This window comes from Capsella rubella, unplaced genomic scaffold (genome assembly GCF_000375325.1).
Source record: "Capsella rubella cultivar Monte Gargano unplaced genomic scaffold, Caprub1_0 scaffold_3, whole genome shotgun sequence".
NCBI lineage: Eukaryota > Viridiplantae > Streptophyta > Magnoliopsida > Brassicales > Brassicaceae > Capsella > Capsella rubella.
Window position 1 is genome coordinate 2,374,723 of NW_006238921.1, and position 14,363 is coordinate 2,389,085.

The 14,363-nt window shown below is 33.8% G+C and overlaps 2 protein-coding genes across 3 annotated transcripts; both read left to right on the forward strand.

Annotated features, from left to right (window-relative positions):
- The first annotated feature begins 961 nt into the window (after nt 1-961).
- Nucleotides 962-2,219, forward strand: LOC17892082. Its single transcript, XM_006298158.2, has one exon. It carries the CDS (start codon nt 1,233-1,235, stop codon nt 2,130-2,132), a length of 900 nt encoding a protein of 299 aa, XP_006298220.1. The 5' UTR covers nt 962-1,232; the 3' UTR covers nt 2,133-2,219.
- Nucleotides 2,220-11,571: 9,352 nt separating this feature from the next.
- Nucleotides 11,572-13,787, forward strand: LOC17892763 (U-box domain-containing protein 9). Of its 2 annotated transcripts, XM_023786242.1 has the most exons (3): nt 12,000-12,084; nt 12,187-12,283; nt 12,490-13,787. In XM_023786242.1, exon 3 carries the CDS (start codon nt 12,604-12,606, stop codon nt 13,579-13,581), a length of 978 nt encoding a protein of 325 aa, XP_023642010.1. In that variant the 5' UTR covers nt 12,000-12,084; nt 12,187-12,283; nt 12,490-12,603; the 3' UTR covers nt 13,582-13,787. The 2 variants fall into 2 exon arrangements, with proteins under 2 accessions (XP_023642009.1, XP_023642010.1); XM_023786241.1 differs by lacking the exon at nt 12,187-12,283 and having other exon boundaries at nt 11,572-12,084.
- Nucleotides 13,788-14,363: the final 576 nt, after the last annotated feature.

The window sequence follows — 14,363 nt, forward strand, 5'->3', positions numbered from 1 at the left end:
CGCAAAACAGCTAAACGACGACTATATATAGTTGATAGTTTTTATGATATTGCGTCAAACTGATCATTTTTTTTTGTTTCTTTTGTCAAATCTGTAGTTGAAGTAACAACATGTATGCATTGTTTTCAAATCAAACTCGAAGATGGGGTCAAATTCACAGGCGCAGCATGGGTCATGGAGTAGTTAATTTATTTATCAATAAACACACACACATATCTCCATGTATGTATGTATATATTTTTTTTCATTCAGCCAAAATGTAACTATCGTATATCAATAGTAAAATACACTCCGTATTAGGATTTATTTTGAGTCTCTCTAACTTAGTATGTATTTACCACTCACCTCATGACACGTGGATGTGGAACCAATGAGAAACCTTCATGGGCCACCAGCATCATTCAAAAACTACTCCATCATCTCTAGTAAATATATATATAGAGAGAGAGTCATCTAAGTGCATGCAGTTGTTAGATGAACATTGAATGTGTATGACACGAAGTGAGATGCACATCTATGTAAGATCGTACGAATGTCATAACTATTATAATTTTCTTAACTTAACTATTAATTATATTTGTCTAATCAATAGCTTTTTAGCTGTTATCGATTCACACAAACCGTGCTAATTAACCTGCAACTGCATGCTTTATGATCCATCAAGAAGGCTCATCGGTGCTTCAAGCTTGACTGGTTGGTCTATCGAGTCCAAGATCATTCGATCCGGTATTAAAAAATCCGAGAATAAATTAAAATTACATATAGGTATTTAATTCTGACTGAAGAGTTAAATAATGAAAGCGTGAGAAATGTAAATGAGAGAGGAGGCGAATAAAAACCCTAAATACCCGTTGCCTGTTGGGATATGCCTTTGCTTGCCTAACCCATCGGGCCAAAAGTCGTGTCATGCTTATTAGTAGTAACCAAGAAGTGGTATATCCTCCGGTTCTGCTCTTTTCCCCCCCATTATTACGTGTCTTCTTATTATATGTACCATCTTTATTTCTTTATTCATTATCTTTAACTATATATAAATTAACTTGTTCTCTTCGAATATTCGGAGCTCAACTCCTCTCTCTCTCTCTCTCTCTCTTCACGCATTTCTTGTTCTTCTTGAAGCTTTTATATAAACCCATCTCATCCTTCTCTCTCTCTCCCCCTCTCCCCCTCTTATTCAAACTTGTCTGAGTGAAAAATATTACAAGTTACGTGTTTCTTTATACATTCTTGACATGGGTTTCTCTAGAGCAAAACGTGTCACCGATCCACTCGCAGACGAAGTTAGGGCTCGTCTCGTCGGGTGTAGCTTTAGCAGCGGCAGCGAACATACCGGCGACGGAATCGAAGACTACGAGGACGACGACTCACCTTGTCTCTCCGATCTTGTTCAAGGCTTCTTGGAAGATGAAGTTGAGATCGTTGATGATGATGAGTCACGTTGGTGTGATCAAGATTCGGGTTCAGACTCGGATTCTGACTCGGAAGGAGTGGAGCTCCCCGACTACGCCGACGATATCGCGAAGATTCTGAGGAACTCTCTCAGGGAAGATTCATACGGAAGAACGGTGCTGGTTCACGTGGCGAGAGCTATGGAAGTGTTGTCGTCTCTCGGATCTCAGCACGAACAGCGTGCCGTTTTAATGCGTAAGGTCATGTCTCTTCTCAGAGAGCTTGGCCACAATGCGGCCATCTGCAAAACCAAATGGAAGTCCTCCGGCGGACTCACCGCCGGTAACCACGAGTTTATCGACGTCATGTTCACACCTTCAGCCTCGTCCCAGTCCGCCCGTTACATCGTCGACTTAGATTTCGCGTCGCGGTTTCAAATCGCGAGGCCAACGGCACAGTACGCGCGTATGCTTCAGTCTCTCCCGGCAGTTTTCGTGGGAAGGGGAGACGAGCTGAAACGGATCTTGCGGCTCGTATGTGACGCAGCGAGGATATCGCTTAGGAGCCGTGGCCTCACGCTTCCGCCGTGGAGGAAGAATCGTTATATGCAAACGCGGTGGCTTGGTCCTTACAAACGCACCGCCAACTTAACCCCTTCATCTTCCGCCGTTAACACAGTCGTGTGTCGTGCCATCGGTTTCGATGATGCCGTCGGTGGCCGTCTATTTGTGCGAACACGATAAAACTAACTCAAACAACGTCACGTGTTATCTTTTAACTCGAGTTTTTCCAATATATTCTTAGAGAATTAATTCATATTTTTTTTGGTCTTTCGAAATATCAAAAAATAAAATAAAATTGTGATACAAAAACAAACAAATCAAAACGACAAAACCTATCAAAAAGAAAGAAAAAAAAAATCCAGATTTTACGATGAAGAAACAAAATTCTACGCGGAAAATGAACATTGTAAAAGAAAATCACACAAGGTTCAGAGAGCAACAATGTACGAGTGCGACAGGTGCACACAGATATAACTTCAATTGATAGCCGTTTGATCTTATCCAAAGAGTTAGATTCAAAGGTGTAAGAGTTTGATAAGATAGATGAAATAAATGGATGTGAAGATAGATGTAGAGGATAACGTATTTTATTTATTTAATAAAAAAATTTGCAATCGACGTGGCAAGTGACACGTAAATGTAGTTCTCGCGTGCATGTGACAAATCAGGTCCAAACCTATACTTAGGTGCATGGGTTTGTCGTGTAGTTTCGACCACACCTGATCAGAGCCTTTGGAGAGAGAGAGAAGAGGGAAAAACTGGGACAAAAAAATATTAGAGCACGTGGAACGGATAAGATTTTATTAATATTTTTGGTTTATTCTTTTTGGGTTTCATGCGAATATTCGGTTTTTCTTTTACAGACCAGATTTTGCTATCCACAACTGACCTAATCCCTTACTGTCTTGATTTTGTATTAAGTATTACGATGTAAAGTATATCGTTTTAATAAGGATGGTTGTATTTAACTAATGATTTTAATAATACGACGGGGGATTTAATTAATCATGTGATGCTGCAAATCGAATGGTATAATTCCCGAGAAAGATTATAGAACTACAACTAGGTCGTCTCAAAAAGATCACACACGACTCATGAAGTCGAACGAGTCATTTCACGAAAGTTGGTCCTAATTGATCTCATCTACTCACTGATAAATAATTGTTCATCCATCTTAGCTCTCTGGTCAAATTTTCAAACCTGGCTGAGAGAGGACTATTTTATTAACAAAAAAAAATTATGCATAGATTTGTTGATTAATAGAAAATCAAATAAAATCTAACCTGACATATATATGGTTGAAGTTATTGTCTTGGGAATAGATTATTTCTTTTACCATATGACATTTGATAGTACTTTCTAATTTTACTAATGTACATGTAAAATATTTATATTTATTTCTTTAATTGCTGATTTCAAATAGATTAACTTTTGTTGACATATATACTTGTTTATCTATACGACGAACACGCAACATGACGAATAAAAAGAGGAAAATTGAGTACAAGAGAATCGTCTTTTGATCTCGGAGAATACAAGTATTAATCCATTAAATTATTATAGCTCATATATGACAAATCTGGTGTCAACGATAATTGTTTCGTTTAGAATTAATTTGTTTTCGGCAACCATTTTTCTTTTCTTTTTTTGTTCTTTCAGTTGATTTATCTACAGTGTAATGTATTTTAGTTTCATACGGTATAGATCCACACTCATCATCAACCCAAGTTTGCTTATTGTTTTGATATCTGAACGAAACAAATCGCATGGACTTAGTCACTTAGAGGTATCAATTTCAATTTTCAACCAAAACAAAAATAAATAAATTTAGTTCATTAGTTGATCTCATTGATATACAGTATGTGTGGCTTAGTATAAATAAACAAAAGATATTTCATGGCCGTGAATGAATTATGTTCAGTCGAAGTCATCGTCGTACTCCTTGAAAGAATTATAAAAATAAAAATAAATTTGTAATATAATCAACTTACCTTTTAAAGACCTAAACAGCAAAATACGAGAGGTTAGTGTATGTGATCAAAAAAGGAAAAGACGAATGAAGAAAGTAAGGAATAATTAAAAAAGAAAAAAAATAAAAATAAAGAAATGGCCTTTGGAGAAGGAAGTGGCCCAATGAGGGAAGGAGCAGTCAAGTGTGGGGTACTCTCACCCTCTCCACGTTTTTTCCGATTGCTGTTGTCTCTTCGCTTCTCCTCGATCATCATATCGTCTTCTTTTTACTATTACTCTACTTATAAATTAATTATTCTCTTTTGAAACAAACGAAATATGACTGATGGATATATTCAATGAATTATAAGTTGCATGCACTACTCAACATTTGTATTACATACAACGTCAGCCATATCCATTATTATATATGATTTCTCTTATTTGTTTGTCTTTAAAAATTAGAGTTAATTAGAAAAAAGGCACTATTTTTAGTGTACCCTTTCATTTTAGTCACTTTTCCAAAATCTTTCCAAAACAGGTATGGATTGGTTGTAAAATTTCTACTTTGTCCTTACAACATTTATGTCAATAATGTTTTCTTCTTCACCAAATAAACTTCGCCGACACAAAAGACGATCCACACTCTGAGATTGCCGATTAATTCTCGTCGCCGACAAGCGAATACATCGGAGGAAACAAGCCAACAATGGCTTCTGCAATTGTGAATTGGGAAGCGCATGATGTTTGTCATCATGGATCTGAAATCATGGTTGAAGACGCCTCCATATCCATCATCGTCGCATGCTTCTTCTTCCTCTCCTTTAATGTTCTTTTTGTTCTTGTCATTCCAGTTTTTGCCTCCGAAAACATGTGAAACTCCTCAATCTTCTATTCAAAGATGCAATCGATTAGCTAAAGTATTGGATAATTGAAAATTTCTGGGTTTTGCTAGAACTGGTAGCTAAAAGTGAAATTATGTTTTCTTGATTGATCGTTTGAATATGAATAATTTGGTGATATTTTAGTAATTAATTGAGATATTTGACAGTAAACTAGTTCTTATGGAAATCGAAACTTTATATTGATCTATGTGGGTTGTCTAGTTCTTGTCTTAGGGTTTAGTTTTATATCACTAGGGATTCGTAATTCACCATCGTTATGTGTTTGTTGTTGCGTGCTTGTTGAAGGTGACGAAAGGATTGATGTATATTCTCCAGATGTTGCATGTAGCACATTAAGAGTTTGACCAATCCACTCCTCTACCTGGTCAATATGGTGAAGGGTAATAATGTCATGAATAGTAGTTTTTTGCTGAGTTGTACATTGTTACTGTATTACTTTCCTACTTCGAAAGAAAGGAGTTCAAAAGTGCCTGTTTTGTTAATAGTCCCTAAAAATTAAAGGGTCTTCATTTTATAATTGTCAAAAGATTGGCTAGTGGCTTCATATCCCAGCACTTGGCCACAGACAGACCAGATGTTGTGGACGTACGCCGCTTTCTTTAAACCACTAAAACAAATATAAAAAACGTGAGCAATATCCGTTAAGATGCAATGCAAACCAATGAATGAATTCATGAACATCATCTGTTAATAAACAAAATCTATCGGGAGGTTTTCACGAATTTAGGATATTGATCTTTATAAAAAGGATGGGTATTGTAATTTGTTTTTTAGTACTGCGTTTTAGGCATCAATTCTTGGTATAAATGAAGAAGTTCAGAGACGATCTTCCTATATATATATATATATAGATAAAGCTAGCTATATCAAGGAATCTATACTATTTTTTTGTTTAAGTTTCTTCCTTATCTTCTATGGCCTATGCTGAGATCTTATATTATCAAGCTTAACATTTGTTATATATCGACTTCCCTATATATATATATATACTTCTATGTGTGGTGATCGCGCTTATTAGTTCTATCATCACCTCTAGGACCAGTTCATATTAGCTTCCCTCATCTCACACCCCTCCCACTTGGGAATCTCGTCAATGTGTGACTTTGACTGATCCCATATTAAGTATTATCTTGGAATAATAGCTCATTTGAGGATTATTCTATAACAGAATATGGTTTCCGTCACTTTTACATGAGAATCAAACACATTGATTTGGATTACCACAGCCATTATAGACCAAATTATGTAAGAGGTTTCGAGAAGATTATCATTGCATGCATGCTATCACAACTCACAAGGAACAAAAATCAACAGGCCTACGCATTTAACGAAACTCAATAACATTAATTATTGTCTCCATCTCTGGAAGACACTATCATGGTAGATATATATATGATATATGCTAAGGTTTATCTGGAACCTAGTTAATCTATACAGCTAGCATTGTAGATGTGTATGTCTATATACCTTCCAGAATTGATAAAAAGTCCTCGCAAACATATTATCACGAGAATCATGTCCGTCTATCAAGACGTGCACATGGTTTATTTTTACAAGACTTTCGATTTAAAATTATATGCATTAGATAAATTTGTTTGCTATGTGAATTAAAACCCATGTATCCTACTTCACAACGTTCATTAAGTAAGGTACAAGAGAGGTAGATGTATTTTCTCAGCTCTGGAAATAACACAATATTAATCTGATCATTCAGATTTCAGAGGCTTGTTGTCTTTTCATTCACTTAAAAGGAGACATATATGTGGGTGCAATAAACAAAATATGGAACCCTTCATTCTCTAATCTCTAGGGTTTGCTTCAACGAGCAAATGGGCCTCAAAGGCAAGTTTGTATCCTATTTTAGGCTTCCTACCCATACACTATATTAACCCATGAATGTTATTTGTCAGGCTTTGCACGATTTTTATTTTCAGTGAGGCCTATGACTGCAAACCTCAATAATATATCAAACCCGTTACATTCTTTCATCAAAAGGATTCAAAGTAGCATTTGTGATTAGAGGCATTGATATTCATTTTACAAGGTTTTAGATCAGGTTTTGGAGCTTTAAATATTTCAATAATGATTTTGCTAAGTTGAAAAAACGATTTCCTTAGCACATTGGTCTTAAGCTACGGAGCTAGAGAATTTGATAATACACGTGGGATGTAGATACAGTTATATGAAATATTCAATGAAAAATAAGCTGTGCACTAAACACTTGTAAAACCAGCAGCCAAAGCCGAATACGAGTTTATCCAAGTAACCAACCCTATGGGAGTATGGACAATGTTAGAATAAAGTTCTTTAATTACATTTTTTAATAGGTTGGTTCGTAAACAAAACATATGGGTTGTTGACAAAAGAAACGTATGTGTCAAATGGGCCTCTTTTATATATGTTCCACTGAACATGATAAAAATATATTAATATGATAATTAATTTTATTTCTTTCAATTATTGGTCCTGTCTTGTATCTTACAACACCTTTAAATTAGTTTCCAAATACGTCCAAACCCCATTAATGATCTTCTGTACTATTAATGCCTGTTTTTCTTTATGTCTTAAAGTAAAAAAAAAAAAAAAAAGGAATCAAGAATGAGTATTGCTTCATATTCAAAATGCTTGAAAATATCTTTTGATTCTTAAGTATATACTGTAAAGACTATAAAACCAACAAAAATACAAAAGAAAACAAAGACTGCATATCATCTATACGTACGTAAGGTCGTTTAGTTACATATCGCATATGAACATCAATTATGATATATTTATATACAACTGTAGTTCCCACTTGAATCTTCAATCCTTTCGAACTATCAGAATATCTCAACATTAATCCGCCGACATCATAACACTAGCGAGGAAGTAGATAATTTTTTAAGAATTTTTCAAAAGAGAACATACATAGATAACATCAAAAATATTCTGCCATAGAAAAAACACACTAAAAATATATATTCATAAGCGTAAATATGTCCAGTTGTACAGTAAGAATCTGTGTTGATTAAATATATATGGGGCAACCTGACAAATTTTGTAAATGTCACCATCTTATATACATGCCAACAACTAAAATTTACTTGGATAGTTTGCCGTATAAATTTCATCTGTCTGTAGTAATACATATCCTATATATATATATATATATGTGCAGAAGTTCTTGGACTGTAAAATCATATAGATTTGTGAGCCATTTTATTTTAGTTGGTAACCAAAATGATTGGAAATTACATGTTAAAAAATATACTTACATGGAGAAAAAAACTTGTATACAAGAGGAAGAGAGTTGTAATCGAGAATAAAAACAAAAGAGAAACAGAGATAATAATTTGAGAAAGCAGAGATGTCTCTCGGAAGCAGGATTTGAAAAAGAAAAAGAAAAAGAAAGGAGAGTTGGAAGGTGAAGAAGAAAAGGACACGTGGTAAAGAGAGTAGTCCCACGTAACTAATAAAAGATGAGAGACACGACTTATTACGAGTAGGAAGCAGAGAGTCCTCCAGCTTGGCATTTGTTAAGATTCTCTTTCTCTGTGTGTTTTTGCTGCAGACCAGTGGAGTGGTCTCCACTTCTCTCACTTATCATCAGAAGCAGCCTACGGGAATTACATACACGTGTCTATTTCAGTATTTATAGTTCAATTATTTTCAAAACGTACTTGTTCTTCTTCTTCTTCTTCCAAAATTCGGATGAATGTCATATAATTTAATTTGGGTTGTAGAGAACATCTTCTCATTGTTGCGACAGACACTATTCTAAACACCAACTCCTTCCTTGTATGATCATTTTTCAGTTTTCACCCACTCTTGCTAGTCTTGGTGCATTATATGAAAAACCAAATATTATACACTAATTAAATTATCTGTGACAGAATTTAAGAACGCAAATTCTAACAGATGATAATAATGTAGGGAAAGTAGTGGATATATATATAGGAAGACAAAATAAATCCCGTGGCCAATATATGAAATTTGGACAGAAACATTAGCTGAATTTTATATATTAAAAAAGAACGTTGTTTCATACTAGACATAATTTTGGTGTAAAAAGTCGTTATCACCTGTTTTTAAGAAAAATATATACAGTATGTTTGAGAGTTGAGACGTGAGTGAGGACGTGTCATCTACTTATTGTTTTAGTACTGTACTATTTACTGTCTGACAGAATGTTACTAATAATATATAAATTTTAGAAGAGATACTGAATTTTGAGATAATAATCAAACAAGGTTAATTTGAAGACCAAAATCATATTCCGGTTACTTTTTGTTTTGGTTCTTGAATTGGTGCTACATATATAAATGGATTTTTGGTCAACTCTCTTGATTCATCCAATCACGCCTCTGAAGCTATATTACTGAATTATGTGTTTTTTTTTTTAATAATTGTATATAGAAAAAAATATCTCCATGATTTATAGAATTCTGATTGATCGCTTGGACTCCCGCCTGCATCATCCGATTAAAAAATAATCAAACAGAAGAAAAAGAAGAAGAGAGAAAAATAGAAAGGGGTAAAAACGTCAAAAGGAAAATAGAGAGAGAGAGAGAGAGAGAGAGAGAAGAGAATCCACGCGGAAAGACAGCTGTTCGCCATGTTGGAATAACAATGTGGGTCCCACTTTCTTCGCTTCGCTCACTCACTCACTCTCATTCTATTATTTCGCCGCCGTTCTTTCCATTTTTTTGTTTTACGATTTTATCCACTAATCTCGTTTTACGTTTTTTAATCAGTGTTAATCCCTTATGTGATACACTCATCAATGCAGCCAGGAGACCACGTACCACCCCATTTCTTTAATACATCCTCAATAAATTAACTAAAATTTATTATGATCTTTTTATGGATATAATAAATCCCTTATGCGATATACTAGATTTTAACTCGCTGTACACCGCGAGCCGATATTCTAAACAGTATTTTTTTATTAATTTTGTTTGATATATAAGAGTGTATTACTATATTTTGATTGTTAATTCTTTGATTTAACCCGTAAAATATTGTATGATAATTTATCTTTTATATAATCGTTATTTGATCAAATTAATTAAATAAATATAATATTTTAAATAATGAAATGATATTGACATAATATTCATTTACATAGTATAATTTCATATTAAAATATTTTGTGAGTTATAATATAGTAGACAACTCGTAAAAATATCTATAATCATAATTATGTAAATTATAACCCGTTCGATCACATGACCCGTGCTACACAATTATCAATAATACTTTAGTGCATCCATTTTTTTGTATCATTTGAGTAATATATATCCGTTTCTAAAAATTCAAATTGCAACATATGCAAAAAAAAATATTTTTTATTATACATATGTTAATGTAATAATATAAATTTTAAAAACAAATAAGATCTTATAAAGATGTTGGAGAAATATTTTATTTATTAGAGAGAGATTTTAATTTTTTTTCTAAATGTAATAAATATTGATTTCTAATTTTGCAATTTTATTATGATTTAATTACAAAATTTATCTTAAACTTTTTCTATTTAATCGAATGGCAAGAGTTTGATTATGCAAATATTACAAAATAAAGGGTAGAACACAAAAAGTACTTCAAAAATGTTAATATAGAAATGATGAAATGATGTTGACATAACATTTTTCGTTTAAATAATATAGTTTCATATTAAAATATTTTGTTAGTTATACTATAGTAGACTACCCGTAAAAACATCTATAATCATAATTATGTAATTTATAAGTTGTTCCATCATATGATCCGTGCTACACAATTACCAATAATATTTTAATACATACATTTTATGTATCAATTAATATACGTTTGTTTTCAAAAATTCATATAGCAACATCTGCGGGAAACAATTTGTATTATTATGATACATATGTTATATGTAAGAATATAAAATTTAAAAATAAATTAGATCATTTAAAGATATTTAAGAAATTTTCAGTTTATTAGGGAGATATTTTAGGAAATTTTGTTAAATGTAATAAATACTAATTTCCAATTTTGTAATTTTATTATGATTTAATTACAAAATTTACTCTAAACTTTTGTTATTTAATTAAATGGCCATGGTTTAATTATGTAAATATTACAAAATAAAAAGGTAGAACACAAAAGATACTTCAAAAATGTTAATATATAAGATTATAGTATTCTCAATTGTTGTAAATATTATGTTAAAACATCTAGTAGGTTTTTCTTTCACAAGTTTATTTGAAAACTCTTTGGCTTTGGCTTTTGGCAAAACTCTCAAACCTATTACTACTCTCTTTCGGTTACAATCTCTTCGTTTAATAAAAATAAAATAATATCTATTTTTGTTTGTTTTGGTTTAGAAAAAACAATCTGTCGTGTGTTATACGAGCAAAGATGAAGACCACTAGACTAAAGTATTTTTTTATTAATTAGTAGTACATTATGTTATTAACTTATTATTAATAAACTAGAACCAAAATGATTAACAATAACGTGTGTGATTTTGAAGTTTTTAACCCAAGAAAATAAAAAATTAATATAAACGTGTGTAAGAGTGTATGAGAGACTAGTCGTGTCGGCTGCGTTTTGACACCTCTAGTCGCGAGGTAGGTCATACGTGCCTTGCATTATTTTTTAAAAATTTCCTAATTAAATAAATTATAAAATCAAAGGAATGAATAAATGACGTGGCAAATTCGGTGCAGGCCACAACAATTCTATTATAGCAGTGAGGTGAGGACGACAAAAAAAAAAAAAAAAAAAAAAAAAAAAAAAGAGGGCACTTCTACTACTACTAGACTACTACTACAGTACGATATCACTTTGTGCCTTTTTCTCCCTTTGCCTCATATTTATTACTCTTTTCTCTTCTCTTCTCTCACAAATGGAGAAAGAAATTAAATAAACACTTTTTTTTTTTAATTAATGTGACGGAAGAAATTATATATCAATCCAAACAAATTTCCAGAAAAGAAAGGGTTTGGTTGCTCCACTACCCGCGGCGGACGGCGATGGCTAAGACCGGTGTTTTCGATTCCGATCCGACGGCGATTGCCAAAGCCAAAGAGCTGAAGCGTGAGATGAGGAAGTTTCTCATTAAGATCGAAGACGATGATGATTTAGGGGTTCAGACAATCGATCAGTTACAGGATGCTTTGTCTGCGTTCAGAGAAGCCACGATGAGGAAGATTGCTAAATCTTCTTCTTTAGAGATGCTTGAGACGACTCTCCCTTGTCCTCAGGACTTTCGCTGTCCTCTCTCTAATGAGCTCATGAGGGATCCTGTCGTTTTGGCTTCTGGTCAGGTTAGTGACCCTCGCATTTTCGATTTCTCGTTTTTTTTCTTCTCTTTCTCTTCTCTTCTAGTTTTTTTTTTGAAGTTTTTGCTTTGTTTCTCTGTTTGTTAGGTTTGGTGATTTTGGATTTTTTGGGGGATAATTTTGATTGGCCTTGAAAAATTTTCATCTGTTTTCTCGACACCCGACTGAGATAATCCCAACTCAGGTTTCATGAAAAATTCTTGCTTTGTCGGTTTGGTAAATTATGTTTTTGAATCTGGGGACTTTTGATTGTGGTTATGAATCAAAAAGAATTGATCTTTCAAGATTTTTCTGTATTGTATCGCCTTGTTTATAATTTTGCAATCCTTTGATTGAATCTAAAGTATAATTGTATTGAACTTTTCATTTTGTGTGTGTGTGTTTTTGCAGACATATGACAAATTGTTTATCCAGAAATGGCTGAGCTCAGGCAATCGAACATGTCCCAAGACTCAGCAAGTTCTGCCTCACACGGCTTTAACTCCCAATCTCTTAATCCGTGATATGATCTCAAAATGGTGTAAGAAGATTGGGCTAGACACCAAGAACCAGTTCAATTCCAACCTTGTAAATGAAGAAGAAGCTGTGACAAGATCAGATCGTGAGATTTTCAATTCCTTGCTCTGTAAAGTCTCGTCTTCAATTCTTCAAGATCAGAAATCTGCTGCCAAGGAGCTAAGGCTCCTGACCAGGAAGGGTACAGAGTTCAGAGCCCTTTTCGGCGAGTCTCCAGATGAAATCACCCGGTTGCTTAATCCCTTGTTACACGGGTCAAACCCTGATGAGAATCTTCAAGAAGATGTGGTCACTACATTGTTGAACATATCAATACACGATGACAACAATAAGAAGCTTGTATGCGAAAATCCTAATGTCATTCCCCTCCTGATCGATGCATTGAGGCGTGGAACGGTAGCCACGAGAAGCAATGCAGCTGCAGCGGTATTCACTCTGTCTGCGCTCGATTCCAACAAAGTGCTTATAGGGAAATCGGGGATCCTGAAACCGCTTATCGATCTCCTAGAGGAAGGGAATCCATTAGCTATCAAAGACGTAGCTGCAGCGATCTTCACACTGTGTATTGCCCATGAAAACAGGAGTAGGGCCGTAAGAGACGGAGCTGTAAGGGTTTTAGGTAAGAAAATCTCGAATGGGCTGTATGTCGATGAGCTTTTAGCTATATTGGCAATGCTTGTTACTCACTGGAAGGCTGTGGAGGAACTGGGTGAACTCGGTGGGGTTTCTTGGTTGCTGAAGATCACTCGAGAGAGCGAATGCAAGCGAAACAAAGAGAACGCGATTGTGATACTGCATACTATATGTTTCAGCGACAGGACAAAGTGGAAAGAGATCAAAGAAGAGGAGAATGCTCATGGAACAATAACAAAGCTTTCGCGTGAAGGAACCTCAAGGGCACAGAGGAAAGCAAATGGGATCTTGGACAGGCTGAGAAAAGCTATGAATCTTACACACACAGCCTGAGAGAGAGAAGCCGTAAAATCCGCAATGTAAATTATCTATATCTTCGCTCTTCTTTTTTTTTTTTACTTTCTTTTGCTTTATTTCGCTTCTTATGGCTTTCAGAATATTTTTGTAAATTATTCATATCTTTAGGATCTGAATGATATGGGTTTTCGTATATGAGATGTAAGTAGATATCTGTGTGAATAGTTTTTTTTTTTCTTTTCTTTCGTTTGATTTTTCTGAGAGAATCAATCAATAAAATAAAAGTGTTGGTGGCTTTTGTAAAACATCTTGGTCAACAAGTAACTGTGTAGCTTTCGTCTGTTTCTTGTATAAAAATACATAAGAAAGGCTGTCATGTCGTGTTCTTCACATCACACATATAAGTCATAACCACCACAAAAGCTAATCAAATCTTATTCCACACTTTTCTCTCTCGGTAAAGAGTTAATTAAAAAGAGTCACGAGATCTTATGATGATTTACGATGTCATTTGATGTGATTTCTGTGATGTATAATGTATGTCATGTGACTCCCTCTTGGCGTATATACCATTTCTATTAAGGATTAATCTAAGTAAACTATTATTTCCAATACGAAAATATTCCTTACAATCTACTAAAATATTGTAAGTTATGTAATATTTGATTTAATTTATTCGAAAATTACTAATTGAAATATTGAGAGCAAACAGAGTAATTTAACAAACAAAACATACTTAAAATAATGATAATATTGAGTCTTTTTTATTTTCTTTTGAATAAACGAAATAGTATTTTTTTTCACGGAATGGTTTTAAG

Bases quoted from the DNA above. Each gene is read 5' to 3' on its own strand.
- LOC17892082 (XM_006298158.2), top strand. From the start codon at position 1,233: ATGGGTTTCTCTAGAGCAAAACGTGTCACCGATCCACTCGCAGACGAA.
- LOC17892763 (XM_023786241.1), top strand. From the start codon at position 11,791: ATGGCTAAGACCGGTGTTTTCGATTCCGATCCGACGGCGATTGCCAAA. The intron at 12,085-12,489 runs GTTAGTGACCCT...GTGTTTTTGCAG, and splicing joins TCGTTTTGGCTTCTGGTCAG to ACATATGACAAATTGTTTAT.